Raw genomic sequence first — 19,458 nt, 5'->3', positions numbered from 1 at the left:
CGAGAAAATCTCCAGTGGGAAGGAAGAGAGGGGTTTGAACATCTATTCAAATCTTAATGTGAGGTATTTAGACCTTTTGTTTGTGCTAAAACCTTGTAGAGAGGAGGTACTTCGGGAGTTTCATCATTCACACCTTGCGGTACATCCGGAAGGCACAAAAATGTACCTAGATCTTAGTTATCAATTTTGGTGGAGGGGCATGAAACAAGATGTCGCTTCATTTGTATCAAAATGCCTTACTTGTCAACAAGTGAAGGTCGAACACCAAAGACCAGCGGGTTTGTTACAACTCTTGGAAGTGAGGACATGTCACCATGGACTTCATGGTTGGACTTTCGAGGACAAAATGGTGTAACGATGTTGTTTGGGTGAATTTTGATAGGTTGACTAAGTTTACACACTTCATCCATATGCACACAGGCAACTCAGATGATTATTTGGTTGAGTTGTACATTAGAGATATAGTTCGACTTCATAGGGTCCCGGTGACCATTATTTCAGATAAAGACCATCGTTTCACCACCCGATTGTGGCAAAGCCATCAAGAGGCATTGGGAACTAAGTGGTGTTTTGGGAAGATGGTGAAAAGCTGACTTTTTGGCTTTTTAAACTTTTTTCACTGTTTAATGTGAAAGGTGATATGATCCAAAAAAAAAAACTAGCTTTTAGTTTTTTTGGTCCCTGCCCAAAACATCCTTAAGTTGACCTTTAGTACAGCCTATCATCCTCAAACCGATAGGCAATCTAGGTGTACTATACAAATTTTGGAAGATATGCTTAGGGCTTGTGTTTTAAATTTCAAGGGGTCATAGAAGAGACACCTACCGTTGATTAAGTTTGCCTATAACAATGGTAACCAAGCAAGTATCAGAATGGCACCGTTTGAGGCCTTAAATGACCAACATTGTAGATCGTCGGTTTGTTGGGCCGAAGTGGGTGATGCACCGATGTTGGGCCCATAATTAGTCCAAGAGACAACAGAGATAGTTGCTCTCATCCAAAAGAGATTGGTTACAGCTCAAAGCTGACAAAAGAGTTATGCCTACAAGATGAGACGACCTCTATCTTTTGAGATCGGTGACCACGTATTTTTGAAAATCTCACTGAGATGGGGTTTGATGAGGTTTGGGAGTGGGAAACTATCTCCAAGGTTCATTGAGCCATTCGAGATCTTAGAGCGAATCAGAGAGGTAGCATACCATTAGCCTTACCGCGACAACTGTTCAGGGTTCACGATGTGTTTTATGTTTCCATGCTTAGAAAATATGAACCCGACCCTTCATATGTACTTGATTGGGTTGATTTAGAGGTAGATGAGGATGTCTCTTATAAAGAATGACCAGTCCAAATATTAGATACCTAAGAATAAGTGTTGGGGGACAAGACCATACCCTTGGTGAAGGTGTTATGGAGACATCATGGTGTTGACGAAGCAAATTGGGAACGGGAAGCGGAAGTCCGCTCCAAATACCCAAATTTGTTTAATAATACTTAGTTGATTTAAAATCGTTGTGTACCTAGATGTCATGGTGGAAATTGAACATTTCATTGCGAATTATTAACTGTTGAACTCCTTGTGTTTATGAAAAACAAAGATTTTGCAAAAATCATCAAAGTTATTGAAATTACCATGTTGTTGAAAGTGTATTAAGTGATCATATCGTTAATATTTGGCATAAATCTTGCAGTATGGAATTGTTGGGGAAGAACTTGTTTTTGTAGAAAAGATTGGTTTAATTTCGAGGACGAAATTCTCTAAGGTGGGGAGGCTATGATGTCCAAATCCTTTAAAGCTAATTGAGTACATTAATTGATAATTTTGGTACCTTTGTGGTGTCTCCATCATTGTTGAACCTTTTGAGTATGGTGTTGTTATCTATTCCTCGTTGTGGTTGTTCTGGTAAGTACATCTTAGTATGTTCCGAGATGTCATCTTGTGCTTTTGAGTGTTGGACAAAAACCAAGAAAGTTGGTTAATGTTTTATGTTACCTTGTCTCACTTTTAGGTTGAGAGCGCTTGAGCGGTCTTTTGGTCGCTCAAGCAGTGAAATCAACGTTCCAGTTTCTTGGTTTGCAGTCTGAACTTCTGAGAGCATGCATTCTTCGCTTGAATGAAGCTTTCATTACTCGAGCAGTCTTTTACAAAAAGGAAGTAGAGATTCTAGGAGTTGGTATTTTTCACTCAATTGATCGTTTGAGAAATCTCTCAAATTTGAATTATTCGCTCGAGCACAAGTTTGGTCGCTCGAGCGGTCTGTCCGCAGTCTGCTCTGAAAATTGTGTCAAATCACTTCAAAAGTTGAACCATGCACACTTTCCTATCACTTTTCACTTTACAATCTCTCTCTACATTAACTCTTAATCTTTTCTCTCATCTATCTCGAGAAAACCCTCTATTCACTTCATGTACTCCTTGATCTCTCTTTATCTATTGAGATTTTGGCATTAGTGTCTTCTTTAATTTTGGAGAGCTCGTCAAGGGCTACATTGTGTACGGCAGAGATCGGATTTTAACGCCGTTGATTTCGAAGCTTTTCATATTTTCTTCCCAAAGTCTCAAGGTAGGGATTTTCTTTGAGTTATATATATAGTTTTAGCATATCTTGTTCTTTTCACTACAATTTGTAGTTTAAGTTTGTGTTTTGAGATGTTAAACCTAGGAAATGTTAGAGAAATGATTTCTTTCTCATGATTTGGTCCAAGATAAATCATTTTGTGAACTATGAACCCTTTGGGGATGTATCTTTGTAGTTATTTTGAAAATGAAGGGAAAACCCTCCTTTGATCAAACCCTAGGTTTTTGGGTTAATTTGGGAAAAGGTGAAATTGGTGTAATATTCATGAAATTGATATTAAATCTCTTGTGAAATTGAAGAAACCTTCCTTAGGTTGTTATGTTGTTGAGGCATTCATGAAAGGAATAAGAATTTCGGTTGAACAATTATGGTAATATGTGATGTGTATGTTTGGATTTGGAAAATTTGAACAAAAATGGATGTTGATTGTGAATATGAGGAAATGTCATATGTCACATGGATTCGTACCTTACCATGATTTTGAGAACTATTGAACCATGGAAGCTTTATTTGAACAAATGTGATAATTATGGAGATATTGGGCAAATGAGATATTTATATGCAATTATTTCTCATTCCATTCATTTGCATTATCTTGAATATTATTCACTTGATCTTGACTCAAAAATTTATTTATTGTTTTGAGAAAACAACTATTATTGTTAAAAACGTTTTGGGGTAAATACGTTTGGTAAGTTCGGTTAGGGGGTGTAGATTGGGAATTAAGTTGGCTTGAGGGTCGTTGGTGTAAGACCAAAAACACATGTGTATGGGTACCTAAGCCCTGCAGTTAGTAACCGATAAAGTAGGATTTGATAGTGCTTGATACGCCTACTTGCAAACACCAGACTTGGAGAATTACCATAGTCATATTTACCACCACATTGTTTAAATCTTGACTTTCATGAAGATAATGAACCTTGAATGAAATATTACATGGATTTTGAAAGAAATGGAAAAACTTTGACATTCGAACATGATATTGCATTGCATATAATTATATGAGATTGCTTAAAACATATATATTTTGTTAAGATATCTCTACCGGGCCTTGTGCTCACCCCTAGTGGATTTGTTTAAGAAATGATGCTGTGATCCCGCCTAATTGAAGGTGTGGAATGTATTGAGGGAGGTTTGCAATGGTGGCCGGGATTCACAATGGCTCCTGGTGATAGTGGTGGCGGTGAGTGGTGGCTAGGGTGAAGTTAAGTTAGCAAGAGTTAGGGGTATTTTTTTGTTATTTTATAAGAAAAGATGTACTCTGAATAAAATTTAATATTTAAAAACATAATTTCTCACACTTAATTATCTCAGTACACATACTTAATGAAATATTATTTTAATAGCAATTATGTCCTAAACTAAAATGACTATAATGGACATCCAATAGCATCCATAATATTATATGAAAATATTCTCTAGAAAAAAAAAATCTCTATATATACCTTTTGGAGTAAAAAAAGACTAAATCCTAATTTTTCCATTGTTATCATTTTGCTTGCTACACATTCTATACTCCTCTGTTGCTTGCAAAACAATGCACTCATAACAACTCTCATATTACTTTAATCTCTAGATTTATACTCTATTAGTGATGAAAATATTAGTTTTTATCATGCAGAACTTTCTTTTTTCTTTTCGCGGTTTTCAGTCGGACAACCAGTGCCAAATTATTTCATTATATTTGGATATCAACTACCAAATTATTTCATTATATTTTGATATCAATTGCCGAAAGTTTATTTAATTTTTTTTCAAAACAAATTTGTTGAACTAATCCCTTTTATTCGGAAAGTTAAGTTTCAGATTAAATGTATAATTTCGAAAAATCAGTGCCGAAATTCCCAAACTGAAAAACATAAAAATTTAAAAAAAAATTAAAAAAAAAACAAGAGTTGAGTGGTGTATGCAAAATAATTATAAGTGAAAGGTATAATTATAATTTTTAATATGTGAATTGAAAAAATTAATTAATAAATATATATCTACTAAAAAAAAAATATGCACCGAAAATTAAATAGGTGGAAATCGAATTTCTCCATCTAATGATTGTGTAATGGAATTACTCCAAATTCAAATCGGTATTCATAATCCTGGACAAATGCCCAATGGGCCCAAATGGCCCGTGGGCCTTGGAGAAATTGCACAGTTCCACCTCTTCTTGATGAGAGAGAGAGAGAGAGAGAGATATTTGGAGTTGGGGCAGACGTAGACATGCGAGGGACTCATGGCGAAACGTTTCTAGCGTTCTCTCCCACGCAACTCTCACACGCTTCTTTTCTCTCTCTTTCTATTTCTACGTATACATCTATGTATCTATGTTTATATATATCGTCGCTCTCACCTTCGTTCTCATCTCCGAATCCTCTCTAGTATTAGTTCACTTTACCAGTCAACGATCTCTCGTAAGTTATTTTCTCCCTCATTGATTCTATTCTTCTGCAAAAATCTTCCTTCTGTTTGGTTGCCGAGAAAATGCTGGAAACTAAAACAAATTTCTCTACCTAACCACTCTGAAAACCTCAATTGGACTTGCTCTAGCTTAATTCTTTCGCTTAAGAAATTTCTAGTTCGATTTATTGTCCTGCTGTTTTCTAAAAAACTTAAATGTGGAGGGGTTTGATTCTTTTGTTTGCGTGCTCAGAAAACGCATGAAAATACAAGAAAATTGACTTAATTTGAATTTTAGATTTTCGGACAAAGTTAAACTCATCATAATACAAACTACTTTGCTTGCATGACTTTACTCATTTAAAAGCAGGAGGATGCAAGATATATTATTATGCATACATACATATACATACTGTGCACAAGATGAATTCAAAATCTGAAACTGAAACGGTTTTTGAATTGTGTAGTTAATGCAAAATTTTAGTTTCCACGTTTGCCCCAAAGTTTGTGAAACCGAATCTATTATTTGTGAGGGCAAAATTAGTAACAAAAATGGTGACACAGTTCACTTCGCACCAACCTCAGTGCTCACATTATATAATAGATAGATAGAATAGATACAACAGGAGATAGGTGTATATGGTTTCTTGTGATTTTCTCAGCATTCAAACATTGGATCAAATTAGATTCTTGCTATACGGCAATGTGAATTTTTTATCTTTTTTTTTTGTTATGGTTGGGTGTTTAGATTACATATCAATGGCGTTGTGTGGGATTGGCTGGTGTCCAAGTCGGGAAAGTGTTGAAGTACCAAATCTTATCTTTAATTTGTCGACAAGACCGATCAGACCAGCTTTTGTTCGTTTGATGGGTAAATATGATTATTCAAGTCCAATACGAAGCCCAAGAATAAGATGCTCATTATCAAGGACAAATGCAACTCCATTGGAGTCCGAGGAGAGTGCCAGTGCCACTTTCTCAGATTCTTTGGAGGAAGAATTGGGTCATGTTATGAAGTTCAAGATGTCTGATTTTAAGATTCGTGATCGGGTTAGCATTGGCCTCAGTGGGAGGGTATGGAGAATTTAAATCTGTTTCTAAGATATGTTGTAATGTTGCAGAGATGATCTTTATCATATTTCCATATAATTAATCAGTTTGAACATTCTTCCAGGCGGATGAGATAGTTTTTGAAGCGGTGTTGAAGGATGTTCATAGGTTAGTTCAAAATATCTGCATGTGAAGTATTTAATAAACTATTTTTTAAGAGGTTGAACTTGAGTGTTTGTTTTTATGACTTAGCCCGTTGCATAACTCAAGAGTCGTGCTACGGCGACTTACCAGTGCTCAAGCTCAGCGTAGAGGGAAACGAGCAATAGAGGTTTGTGGATTGTGTATACTGAAATTTGGTACTTCATTCAATTAGTAACTATGGATTCCTCTCTTACTATCATATTGGCATGTATTGTAGGTATTAAAGAAGCTAGCTCGCCGTAGACTTATGTATCATTCTTACTCGATGCAAGTTCATGGTTATGTTGACCCATCTACAAGTGGTGATTATGGTTCATTTACCATAGTTCACGGGGTAGGTCTTTTCCCAAGCAAGACAATCTCTTATATAATTATATTCCTGTTTGTGCAGTGATACCTTTGTAGCAGAGGTAGGGACTAGGGAAATGGATTAATTGGTTATGACTAGGCTTAGCTGAGAAATTTCTCTGTTGAGGATCCATGTCTTTTGTTGTATGGAGTGTTAGTTGAGTACCTTAAGGTTAATTGGTTGATGTTCAATTTTTTTTCAAAGGCTTATGAGTGTATTAAAAATGAAAACACCCCCTTTTTTAAGTATTGATTAATGTAATGGACCTTTCTACTTTGGATGCTGTACAGAGAGAAGTTTCTGCCATTTTTGTCATCATCCCTATTATTTCAAGATGCTGCTGAATAATAATCATGATTCTTAGAGGAAAATTGAGTCTCAAGTCTCTTTTATTTTGGCAGTATCACGGCAGTTTTTCTTTAAGACATTGGCTTCAACAGTCAGATTGGCTTCCAACATTAGAAGCTACTCTTGCTTTAGATGAGGAATCTGTTAGGAGGGTGGGAGATGACACAATTGGAGGACCTGCTGTTTCTCGACAGTTGCGACTTATTCGAATTCTAATGAGGGATCTCTTGATTGGAGTATGCTCAACAATACCATACATACTCTTTTGTTGTGTCATGATTCTGACACATGGTACTTCTTTATAGGTTGGATTGGTTGATGGCTTTTGTTGTTTGTCTTCCTTAGGTGAATTACTTACACAGCCATGGACTTGCTCACACAGAGTTGAGGTTGGAGAATGTGCATATTAGCCCTGTGGATAGACATATCAAAGTGAGTACCATTCTTTTTCTCTTTACTAAAAGAAGGGTAAAGTGGGGTTTGGGGAGGGCAAGACTTAGACAACCTTAGTTTCAATTCTAGATCGGTTGTTTTCGTGACTCAAACCCATGCTGCCAGGATGCAAATGACAAGCTTTACTGTTGGGTGAAGCCACCTTTCCATTAATTTCTCTTTATTTCAAGTTAGAATTAACTGTGATGATTGTTCTAGTTACATAGGGATTATAGGTACAATATTTTGTAGTAGTAGTCGCTGGTTTTGCTTGTTTGATAACCTGTGAACGACCAGGAAGTTCTGGTGTTGCAGTGGTCCATGATTGAGCTCGTGTTAATTTGAAAATATATATAAAATTGAATGTGCTTGGGTTTAAACCCACGCAACATGGGAAAGCACACCCACAATTCACATGCACAATCCAAAGAGAAAAATGGAGAATTTATAGTGTTGCACAAATCTAGCTACATTCATGGGTATGTGAGAAATTCACTATAAACTGTAGAAAAACTACAGGTTTGAGACAATCCAAAATACCTAAAACCCAACACCAATACTTGAGTCTTGAAATAATCCCTGTTTCCCTACTCAACTCCAATGTCCAGATCTCCTAAAGTCAAACCCACTTCTCTGTTCGTTGGTGTTTTTCATGTCTCTCCCTCGTATCTCTGTAAATCCTCTCAATCTCACTTACCCTAGCATTCCTACAAGTCTCCTATTTATAGGCGAACGCTAAAAATCTTAGCATCATACAATCAAGATGCACACCCAACGATCTCCACCTAGGTTTGAATTATGCAAGCCATCATGTGCATAACCAGTGTTGATTTTGCCACTTACTATCAATCTGATACACCTAAACTAGCATGACATGCATCTTCACACCTAGGTCCCATGCCCCAACCTATGTTACATGGACTCTTCAAATTAAATCAATTACTTGTATCAGACTCCTTACACTTGGACAAGGGTGTGAGATATGTATCCAATATTTTCCATTGGACACGTCTTACATAATTATATTTGACACTATCATTATATATGTATATTGTTGCATAATTCTTATAAAATGAGTAACATGCATTTTGGACACTGTACATTACATATAACACCATTTTATCTTACATAATAGATTAAAAATATAAAAATATGACTCTTGAATTAACTGTGGTGTACTTGTGGGAAACTCTTTGCCGAAGGCTTGTGCACTCTTGGGGATTAGTCGGACTTTGATCCGGACACCCCGGTGCCAATCAAAAAATAATAATAATAATAATAATATGACTCTTTTTTGCCAAGTCCCAATACAACCTTTAAAATTGAGGTTTGAAGGGTCTGACCTCTTCATATGCACTTGCAATCGACCCCTAGTCCATGTAACATGGGCCCTAACAAAGTTCACTACTTTGTGGACTAGTGGAACTCCACATTTCCTCCTCCACATGCACAACATACAGACCATCTCAATTTCTCTGTCTATAGCTTAGCCAAAAATTACACACCTTACACCTAAGCTTTGATATGTTGCTTCTATGTACACACATGTATCACATGTGCTCCTCTGCAACTATTGCTCACCCATATGCTTTACATGTGTGCGCTGCCCACCCAAACTAGTTTCATATTTGGCAATAGCTTTATCACAACAATACGCACTAGTCTGTATATAAATTGTCAATCATCTATCTATCATCACAATCTTGTCTGTTGACGCCCCTAGCAATTAAAACCCCAAATGCAGTCATCTGTCGATTGGTTTTTACCTTTTACCAAATTCCCCTCGATCACCCTTTATCACTGCGTGCAAACTCAATCATTCTTGGTCAAACTTGATCTCCATAGATCTATCCAATCGAATAAAACCATGCAAAATCTTGAAAAATTGGGCTCACCAATGAATCTGCAACATCTAAAATCACCTTCCCCCTCAATTTTGGACAATCTTCATCAAATCGTGTTGTGCTTGGAATTTTCTGTTACACTGGTGTGTCACAATCAATCACACAACCTGTGATTTAAAACATTGTGCCACACCAGATCGCTCTCCGTGTCAAACCAAACTTCTACTGATAGAGTTTGTTGTTTTGTCTTTCACATCAAAAGAGATGATCATTGTAACAATTTTTCTCTTTTCTTGCAATCATACCATTGCAATCTATTTTTCTCGTCCTCTGCATGTTGACATCTCTATATTCAAACTATATCCAAAAATTTATACCGGATACCACTTCTTGTTGGGGTTCAAACCCACACAAACATGAATGCATACCCACAATTTACTTGCACAATTCAAAGAGGGGAAAAAAAAAAAAAAGAAAGAAAAAATGAATTTATATGGTTAGGTATAAATTTGTCTACATAAACAAGTGAGAGAGAAATCCATTATATAAAGAAATTGTTGGTATGAGTATGGGACAATGCAAAACACCCAAAATTGGACAACAATACCTATCCATGAAGCAATCCCGGCTTCCCTACTCAGTTCTAGTGTTACCCCCCTCGGATTTGATGATTTGATGACCCAAAGCCATGTACGTGAACAGTAACTTAATGTGGCTGGTGGCATTTGAATTATAAATAAAAGATTTGTTTATTAATTAAATACTTAAAGTGACAAAACTTGTTTAGAAAACCATTTAATGTCAAGTGTCAAGTTGGTCAAATTGCTATGGATGGTATGGTGACCTCACACCCACCCTATGCAAGCAACAAACACCCAATCATCATTTGGTCCCACAACATGAATAAATTACACATATTACAATTGTTTAGCGGCTTACAAACTAATTGATGCAAGTTAGCTTAAGGGCTATTCTGGGGCTGTGAAAGTGTTGAAATTTAAGTAAGAAAGAAAGAAAGGAGAAGAAGAAGATAGGTCTAGGAATCACTCCTAGAATTCTTTAAGCATCGCAGCTAGGGTTTGATTGCATCACACAATCCATAAAAAGCTTCAAAGCTCTAAAAATTTTCTAAAATATTAAGTATATTGTATTAGAAGCATTACATGACTTTATATAGATTTTAGAGACTTTCTAGAACAACTAGAACCAAAAAATGAAACTACTATAATATCTTGGACTTCCAAAACTAATTTAAGACCAAATAAGAAAAATAAATAGAACTCAATTAAATAACTTGACTCCCAAGATGACCCATGGGCGACTCCTATAACCCATGACAACAATAATGAAAATTACCAAAATACCCTTGACCTAAAAATTCTAGAAAATATAAAAATAATCATAAAATAAGACTCTAATAATACTAGTAATATTATTTTATAAATTCCTATCAATTTCTCTTTGACATCATGCTAACATCCAAATATCATTCAACTTGTTTGGTTTCATTTTTCTAAAAACAGTTTTCAAAAAATTCTACTTTCTTATTTTCCGTATTTTTTTGTTTTTACTGAATTTTTTTAATATTTTAAGCAGTTTTTTTTTTTAATTTTTAGACACACTTAACATAAATACACATAAAAAGTATAATTTTTGTGAAAAAGTCTTTAAAAAATTCAATAAATACCAAAAATACGAAAAAAATACGAAAATTAGTATTTTTTCGTATTTTTATGTATTTTTTAATTTTTTAAAATGTTTTTTCACAATTTTTTTACTTTTTAGATACATCTAAGTAAGGTACATCTAAAAAAGTAAAAAAAAAAAATGTTTAGAATTTTAAAAATATTCACTAAAAACAAAAAAAATACAAAAATAAAAAACTCAATTTTCAAAAAACTTAATCTAGAAAACTCAAACCAAACACACTGATTGCTTCTTTGAATTTAGCCTTCCTTGAGTTTTTTATACTCTGCATCATTCTCCCTTGGTTGGAAAAAACTCGACCTCGAGTTTTGAAGTGTTGAAGTATAAGAATCCAAAAGTATTGGAATTGCACCCAAATCTTCATATAAAATGTTCAAGTTGACATCGCCTTTTCTTCTCCATTGGGGGTAGTAAGGAGAAGACAATGAGCTAGTTTCAATTGCAAAGTTGAACTTCTCCGAAATGATAAAATCAATAGAAGAAAGAGATACATCTTTGAAATGGTCTAAACCTTGTGCTGCAAAATTTTTCCCACAGATCCTAATATCTTTTGGATTGATGACATCTGAATACTTCCTATCATATCATCCATTTTGGCCTTCATGCTCTTACCTTGTCTTTCAAACAAAATGTCATCATGTGATTCAACATTGCCCTTTTCTTCAATGGAATCATGACTTGTCATTGAGTGAGACATGTTATATTGATTTAAATTGAATTATATGTTATGTTGCAAGGTTAAGCAACCTAGGGTATGTTTGGTTTAGTTTTGGAAGAGTAGTTTTTAAAAATTATTTTGGGAAGAGAGTTTAGAAATTTTTTTGGTTTGTTTGGTTGTGTATTTTGAAAGTAGTTTTGGAGTTTTGGAATTTGGAATGATTTGATATTTTCTTATAATTGAGTAGATGTGTGTGAGAGAAAAAGTGATTGAGAATGAGAGAGGAGAGAGAAAAAGTGATTGATTGATAGGTAAGAAAGAGAAAGTGATTTTAAAAATTGTTTTAGAAAATTTACAAGCCAAACAAATTTTTTGGAAAATTTTTCCCAAAATCACTCTACAAATCCAAACCAAACACACCCTTAGACTCTTGTATATGACCTGAAGTATGTTGGATGTAATGCATGGGTGGGGGCACATCATAGGACTGTATTGGCACTAAATTAGAGAATTCTGATAGCAACTTTTCAACCTCCAGCTTCAAAGGCTGTTTTGACTCAGGACTTGTAGTTGGTGGCTTTAGTTCTTGAGTCCTTACAATTGTTGTAGCATCCAATTCACTGCTTTTGGACTTTAGCCTCTTTGGGAATAATAATCGGAACTTGTTGGGGTGCTTTTGAACCATGAATGAGGGCCTCACCAACCTTGAAAATCTGATCATCTTCCACCTTGGGCAAATTTTGATCTTGGTCCTCTAATTCTACCTTGGAACACAGAGTTGTGAGTAAAAACCTTCTTCAACCTTGATGCTTTTTGGGGTGATTTTGATTCATCAATCAAACTCTCTTTATCCTTGATAATTTGAGTGTTCATCACCTTGTCCTAAGTTGGTCGGCTCTCCAAAGCATTAAGCCATTGACTAAAATTATCAAGTTGTTCCACAATTTTTAAAATAATTTGATCCCTTTGGTTCTCAGAAAATATCTCTGCGACAAAAGATCTACCACAACGAATTGACATGTTTTATAGCTTGCTCTAATAATAGGATCTTTTGCTCTGATACCAAATTGATGCAGGACAGCGCTGTAAGGGTTGTTCTGGGGCTGTGAAAGTGCTGAAATTTAAGAAAGAAAGAAAGGAGAAGAAGAAAATAGGTCTAGGAATCACTCCTAGAGTTCTTTAAGCATCACACATAGGGTTTGATTGCATCACACAATCCATAAAAAGCTTCAAAGCTCTAAAAATTCTCTAAAATATTAAATATATTGTATTAGAAGCATTACATGACTTTATATAGATTTTAGGGACTTCCTAAAACAAGTAGAACCAAAAAATGAAACTACTATAATATTTTAGACTTCCAAAACTAATTTAAGACCAAATAAGAAAAATAAATAAAACTCAATTAAATAACTTGACTTCCAAGATGACCCATGGGCGACCCCTATAACCCATGACAACAATAATGAAAATTACCAACATACCCTTGACTTAAAAATTCTAGAAAACATAAAAATAATCTTAAAATACGACTCTAATAATACTAGTAACATTATTATATAAAATTCCTATCAATTTTTCTTTGACATCATGCCAACATCCAAATATTATTGCTTTTTTTGAATTTAGCCTTCCTTGAGCTTTTTATACTTCGCATCACCACGCCCCTCAACCCGATACAAAAGTCTGAAATGAAAATGACAAAGAACAAGGGCCGCCCATAATGGCTCCAAACTCCATGATAGGATACTAGGATGAAAATCACACCCAAAGTGAGTCACTATTCCATACCCCTCTACCTCTTCCAATAAGACAACAAATAAAGTAAATAAAATTACATTTACATGATCAATTAATACAAAGCAAGAATTTAATAGGTAAATATCCTGAGTGATTTAAATAGAGTGAGAGATGTTGCATTGTTAATTACCTAGGTAAACAAAAAATTGGTAAAATTTGATCCAGGTCACTAAGGGGTTTTTATTTTTTTATTTTTACCAGGTAGGTATACTAGGAAATGCTGCTGATTTTTATGATAACAATCCAAATACCAGCACAATGGATGGTAACATGGATAGACGACAAATGATGATTGCCTTCGACATGAGGTATGGTGTGGAAAGTAAACTGAAGTTTGAAGTAATGTTAAATTTGTCTTTATAAGTTTTGTTCCCCCCTCTTTCCTGTATTATTGCACAGGTGTGTTGGATTCATGATCGCAAAAATGGTGTTGCGGGAACTTATGGAACCATTGATATTCACAAAGTTCAAATCATTCCTCACAAAGGTACAAGATTTCTATCCTTCCATTTTAAATTATTTTATTTTATGTTGTATTAGTTTTACTCCTTTTTGTATGTGCTTGCTCTTCTTTTCTTTCCTTTTTTTTTTTGTTTTTTGACAGGGGACTGTGTTTCATTTTTGAAGTATGGCCTCGTGAATGAATATACAAAAGACATGAAAACTAAACAGGACACTAAAAAAATGTGTCCAAGATGAACAGTGATGCATTGTTAGTCAATCACTGAACTTATAACTTGAAAAATAAGGTGGTCCTCGTGTTGTCTAAATTGCTGTTCTAGGCAAGTGGAGGATGTTGATGCAGAACTTGCAGTTGCATGTTAGATTCAGTAGAAATTTGAACTAGATATTATCATAATTTATATTTCTCAAGGAAATTCAGCAATATTTTCCCTTAGAAGGCCCCTAGGTCAGTTCAGAAGCAATATGTAAACTTCTGGACCATCATAACCAAGCCAACACTTTCTGACAAGTGATACTGACTTGGTGATTATATACCAGAAGATGGTCTTTCTGATAAGTGATCCTTAAATCCTTAACCATGCATTTTAACTTGATTCTTATTCTAAAATTTGTTTGTCAGAAACTTTAAAACACAAATTCAGCACACATCCAGAGAAACCTCTATGTTTATTTTCTTCTTGCACATCCTCTCAGTTCTTCCTCCCCATAATGCTGACTTGGCTTGCCCACAATTTGGAGTTTATTTTTCAGTGTTTTATGACAGAGCATCTAGTCAAGTCTAACAGATTATCAAATGCAGTTCTGCGAATGACTCCTCTTAAAAATCCATTGTTAATTTTACTTTGGTTTGTAAGTGTAGGGAAATGATCCTTCCTGCTTGCGTGAGTTTCTACTGCAAACTCTTGGTAGGAATTCCTCATCTGGGAATGCTGGACTTCAAGTTAGTAAAACACTGGGATTCTATTCCTCCCCCTTTTTGTGAAGATCTAGTTATCAACTGTCATAATATCTGTCTTGTAGATACTTGATCGAAACTGGGGTGCAGGTTGGAACCTGCTGTCCTTACTTCTTGCGAGCAAGCCTTCTGAGAGAATAAGGTATATATCAGTGACTACAGTAGCAGAAAATCTTTTCTGGTATATGATATATCGTGATAATTAACATTCTTAAAATACTGGGAAGTGATGATTGCAGAGCAATATACAATGACTGTATATGCACAAGTTAAATGAGAAAATGTTGATCTCTTGTTATTCGTAATGCATATTTTAACTTATCAATCATGTATGTTTCTATATGATGCATATAATATTGATGCATGTGCTTTTATGTTAAAAATTAGAAAATGAAAATCATTCAAGCTACAATATGGACAATTCTTCTAGATTGATAAAACAGAACTGTAATTCCACAAATTGTAAAAGAACAAACACTTGTATAAATCAACTTTTAGATGGCTTGGTGGTGTGCTCAACTACGAAAATAAGAAGAAACATGTTTGCCTTTGTTTTGCACAGAGACATCAGAATTTCATTAAGCAGAGAGGTTTTAAAAGTTTCGGCTCAAGTTCTATTGCGTGTAAGACTCAACCTGCAGTAACTGTTTGAAAAAAAAGGAAAAAAAAAAGAAGAAAGAAGCAGTTGTGTGCGGTTTAAATGGAAGAGGATTCTCTCTCATAATGTGTCTAGTGAGGTTATAGACTTTGCTTCCTGTCATTTACTTGATTCGTTGTTTTGTTAATACAGTTTGAAAATCAATCATGGTTAAGAAAAATACATACTTCACAAAGAGTATGCAGGTTCCTTTGTCAAATTGGAATCTTAAGGTTTTTGCTGCACCCATTTCAACATTTGTCAGACCAGGCAATAGACAGTAGATTTCAACTATGGCGATTAGCTGGTGAAATATGATGATTGTTTTGATAATGATTAGTAATTTTAATTGTGTGACAGCCATTAACTGTTCGTCTGGACTGCTTTTCAGTTGTTTAGATGCTTTGAGACACCCATTTTTGTGTGGACCAAGATGGCGGGTAGACCCAACTATGGACATCATTAGATGGGGTCTGGGTTCAACAGCGGTTAAAATTACAGAGGAATACATTTATGGCCATCAACAGGTTTAAATCTTTTTCACTCGAATCAAGCTAATTATCTGTTTCAATCAACAATTTGAACTGCTTATTGGAGAAACAGGACTTGTTAATCTCATATTTGCACAATTAGCTACATTGATACTTAAGGAACCTCATGAGTAATGTGTATACATAATAACTTCCAGTTTACTTCTCTTATGATGAAAGACACTTATAGTGAATGTGCATCTCAGAATTTTATTGTCTTGCTACAAGTGCTGCCTCCTTTACTTCCTCCTGCTTGATTTGTTTAGTTTTGATAATTATCTATAAAATATTATTTTTGAAAACAGAAGTACAACAATGTAAGAGGTTCACTGACCTCTGGTTTATTTTCATGTTTTAGCGTAGTAGGCTTGCGCACTTCATCGAATTAATGGAGATGTTGAATCCACACCCGAAACCAAAGGTAAAGTACTCTTATTATTATTTTTTAAAATTATCATTTATTTTATAACCAGCAATGGGGTTAAAGTTGATTTATATTTGGTACTCAACCCCATCAACTATTCATTCAAACATTTTACCTTACTAGCTGCGATGTACGTGCGTTGCACGTAAATTGTCAAATTTATTTTAAATATTACATTTATAATAAATATAAAAAAATCAAAATATAGCTTATTGTATAAATATTTGATCATAATGGACTAATTACAGATTTTTTTTTTTTAATAAATAAGGGACTAATTAGAGAAAAATTGTATTTTACATGTAAGAAATTGTTATGTGTGTGTGTGTTTTATTTTTTTGGTTTTTTTGTTCACACAATATCAAAGTAATTGTAATATTAATATATTATTTCAATTTTAAAAAAGAAACAAGAATGAAATTATATTATGACACATACATGAAATTATATAAATATACAGTTAAAAACTAAAATCATATATCATATAAGTTGCTAAAATCATATTTCAAAGCAATCTTACCTTTTTTGATAGCTTTTGGTAATGGGCCATCTAGGTTAACTGTGCTTTGTTTGTAATTTTTACCAAAATCTTATTCTCCCTATACTTCTTGTACTATCACTTTTGCTCCATTCAGTCTCTATCATAGTTGTGTTGATTCTTAAAAAAAAATATTTATAACTTATCGTAAAAATTTATCAAATCTTTATAGAATTTGTTTTTACATTCGTGCAATATGAAAAAGTGCACAAGAATTACATTAATTTTAAATCAAATCTTATTGTGTTACAATCAAAGCAAAACATGAGAATATAAAAGCGTTTTTATAACCTCATGGAGTTGGCCTGTGGTCAAGTAAGTACAAACAATTTCTTGGGATCAATCTATATGGAGGTTGTCGGATACTCAATTATCAAAAAAAAATGACATGCGTGTTTGTTCTAATGTAAACTACTTTCTTTTTAATTCAACTAAACATGAGAATGATATTCAACAGGTCCAAAGGAATCACCATTATTCTAAATTGAATGACAATTCTTCTTTGAACGCCCACTTGGATGACCATTATTCCAAATTAGTGAATAATAATTTCATATATATATATTGTTTTTTTTACCCAACCAATCATAGAAATTAAATATTCAAAAGAATTCACTATTCCATTCCATATAACTAATCTAGCCATTTTTTGTTTGATTTGAAAATCAAATGATTGACATAGTATATATATGTCACAAATTAGTGTCCTTATGTTTGACATATTTATTTAAAACAACAAAAATAGGAAAAACTTTAATCAGTGAAAGTAGCATGAAAACCTTGAGGATCAACAGATTCTAGTGAGATCTAAACGGAAAAATTGTGAAACAGAGTTGTGGTATTACTGTACCATCATTGCATAAGAATTTTATTTTACCAGGCGGCAGCTTCGAAAGTGATGACAAGATTTGGGTGTTTCCTGCAGGATGCAAATGGCAACCCAAAAGCCTTCTTCTTGGTTTGAATTTGCATGAATGTGTCGTTGGTTTCATAGCCTTCCGTTGGGTTTGATGTGCCGTTCAGATGAATTGGTTTTTTGAAATGATTTGATCACGTCGTTCTTTTTTTTTTAAAAACAAAAAAAATTTAATTTGTCAAGGGTGTTTTGGGAAATTAAAAGTAGACAAACACTTTCATTTTTTTATTATTAGTTTAGATTTAGATATCCTAGACATGTTTTCTAAAAAATAGGACAAGTAATTCTTTGTTTTGTTGTCATGCTTGGGTGGATTTTGGGTTGCCAGGCATCGGTTTGTCATCCATACAGTGCATCTTGTTTAATAGTAAGTAAAAAAAACGATATAGATTTGGCTGATTAGTTTGATTCACTTGCAGAATTGGTTGGCCTTGCTGCCAGGAAAATGGCGGCTGTTGTACTGCACGGGAAGGCACATAGGATTGACCCTTCGGCAGCCTCCTTCCAGAGTCCTCATTGGCGATGTACATCTGACTGTAAACAGCACATCAAAGCTAAACACAACCTTTTCATTCTCCTCTGACATTAGTTTCACGGTGTTGATTGGTCAAGATTGGCCTCACGATAAGACAGGAGTAGTTGGGAAATTGGGGGTGAACTCATCTTTCCAATTAACAGCGGGTAGACGACAATATCTTAATGAAGAAAAGGTCGCAACAACATTTCTCCCGTCACCACCACCAAAAACCCATGATTTTGTAGCTAAAAAACTCTCTGGTAAAAGATGGAGGAAAGCAATTCCTTTTAAGGAGTTCCCATCGAGCCTTCCTGTAACTAAACTCATCTCCAATGAAGTTGAGGTCACACTGAGTCTCAATGATCCATTAGGGAAGAATGTTGACAGTGCCAAAAACGCGGTTCAAGAAGTCAGGACACAAGTTCCACCTGAAATGTTTGATCTCTCGAAAGTAGTCTGTGGAACATATGTCGACACTAGGCTGCTGGTTCTCCGTGGGGTGAGTGGATCAGCACTCTTTTTTACTAGGTCTTGTGCAAATGAAAACTGTAGATGACAGTTCCTTTGTGTTTTGTGCGATAGGCAGGGGAAGTAACAATGTATCATTGGTTTGTAAATACCTTACTGATTTCCCTCCTCAGAGGTTAAAAAAGTTTGGCAGTGTACTTTTCTCCTAATTGCATTTTTAGTACTATAGAATGGGTTAGTTTTGCATTCTCTTTTTTCTGTTTGGTACACCTCATGTAAGTAGGAAAAACAATCAGTGTGTAGTTTAGTTTTTTGGATTAAATTTTTTGAAAACTCAGTTTTTTAATTTTCTTATTTTTTTGTTTTTAGCGAATATTTTTAAAATTTTAAACATTTGTTTTATTTTTTTAGGTGCATCTTACTTAGATGTATCTAAAAATTAAAAAATGTGTGAAAAAATATTTTAAAAAATTAATAAATACATGAAAATACAAAAAATATACTGAATTCTTGTATTTTTTTTTGTATTTAGTGAATTTTTAAAAGATTTTTTTTACAATTTTTTTAACTTTTTAGATGTATTTATGTTAGGTGTGTCTAAAAAGTAAAAAAATTGTTTAAAATATTAAAAAAAAATCAGTAAAAATAA

At 34.2% G+C, this 19,458-nt stretch overlaps 1 protein-coding gene across 2 annotated transcripts; it reads left to right on the top strand.

The window, feature by feature from the left end:
• The first annotated feature begins 4,762 nt into the window (after positions 1-4,762).
• ORG1 (OBP3-responsive protein 1) lies at positions 4,763-19,018 on the top strand. 2 transcript variants are annotated; one of them, XM_028256850.2, is made up of 14 exons: positions 4,763-4,981; positions 5,716-6,041; positions 6,142-6,185; positions 6,270-6,348; positions 6,439-6,555; positions 6,972-7,154; positions 7,264-7,350; positions 13,561-13,667; positions 13,759-13,846; positions 14,684-14,764; positions 14,845-14,921; positions 15,808-15,943; positions 16,305-16,367; positions 18,244-19,018. In XM_028256850.2, the coding sequence occupies exons 2-14, from the start codon at positions 5,727-5,729 to the stop codon at positions 18,895-18,897; spliced, it is 2,031 nt and encodes a 676-aa protein (XP_028112651.2). In that variant the 5' UTR covers positions 4,763-4,981; positions 5,716-5,726; the 3' UTR covers positions 18,898-19,018. The 2 variants fall into 2 exon arrangements, with proteins under 2 accessions (XP_028112651.2, XP_028112652.2); XM_028256851.2 differs by lacking the exon at positions 16,305-16,367.
• Positions 19,019-19,458: the final 440 nt, after the last annotated feature.

The sequence above is a fragment of the Camellia sinensis genome, chromosome 1 (assembly GCF_055761805.1).
Source record: "Camellia sinensis isolate YWXY chromosome 1, ASM5576180v1, whole genome shotgun sequence".
Lineage (NCBI taxonomy): Eukaryota > Viridiplantae > Streptophyta > Magnoliopsida > Ericales > Theaceae > Camellia > Camellia sinensis.
The sequence above is the reverse complement of the archived record's forward strand: the minus strand, read 5'-3'. Positions and strand labels throughout refer to the sequence as shown.

Excerpts from the sequence above, each read along its gene's own strand:
- ORG1 (XM_028256850.2), top strand. The coding sequence starts at position 5,727 with ATGGCGTTGTGTGGGATTGGCTGGTGTCCAAGTCGGGAAAGTGTTGAA. Across the intron at positions 6,042-6,141 it reads GCATTGGCCTCAGTGGGAGG|GCGGATGAGATAGTTTTTGA; the intron begins GTATGGAGAATT and ends ACATTCTTCCAG. Across the intron at positions 13,847-14,683 it reads TCAAATCATTCCTCACAAAG|GGAAATGATCCTTCCTGCTT; the intron begins GTACAAGATTTC and ends TTGTAAGTGTAG.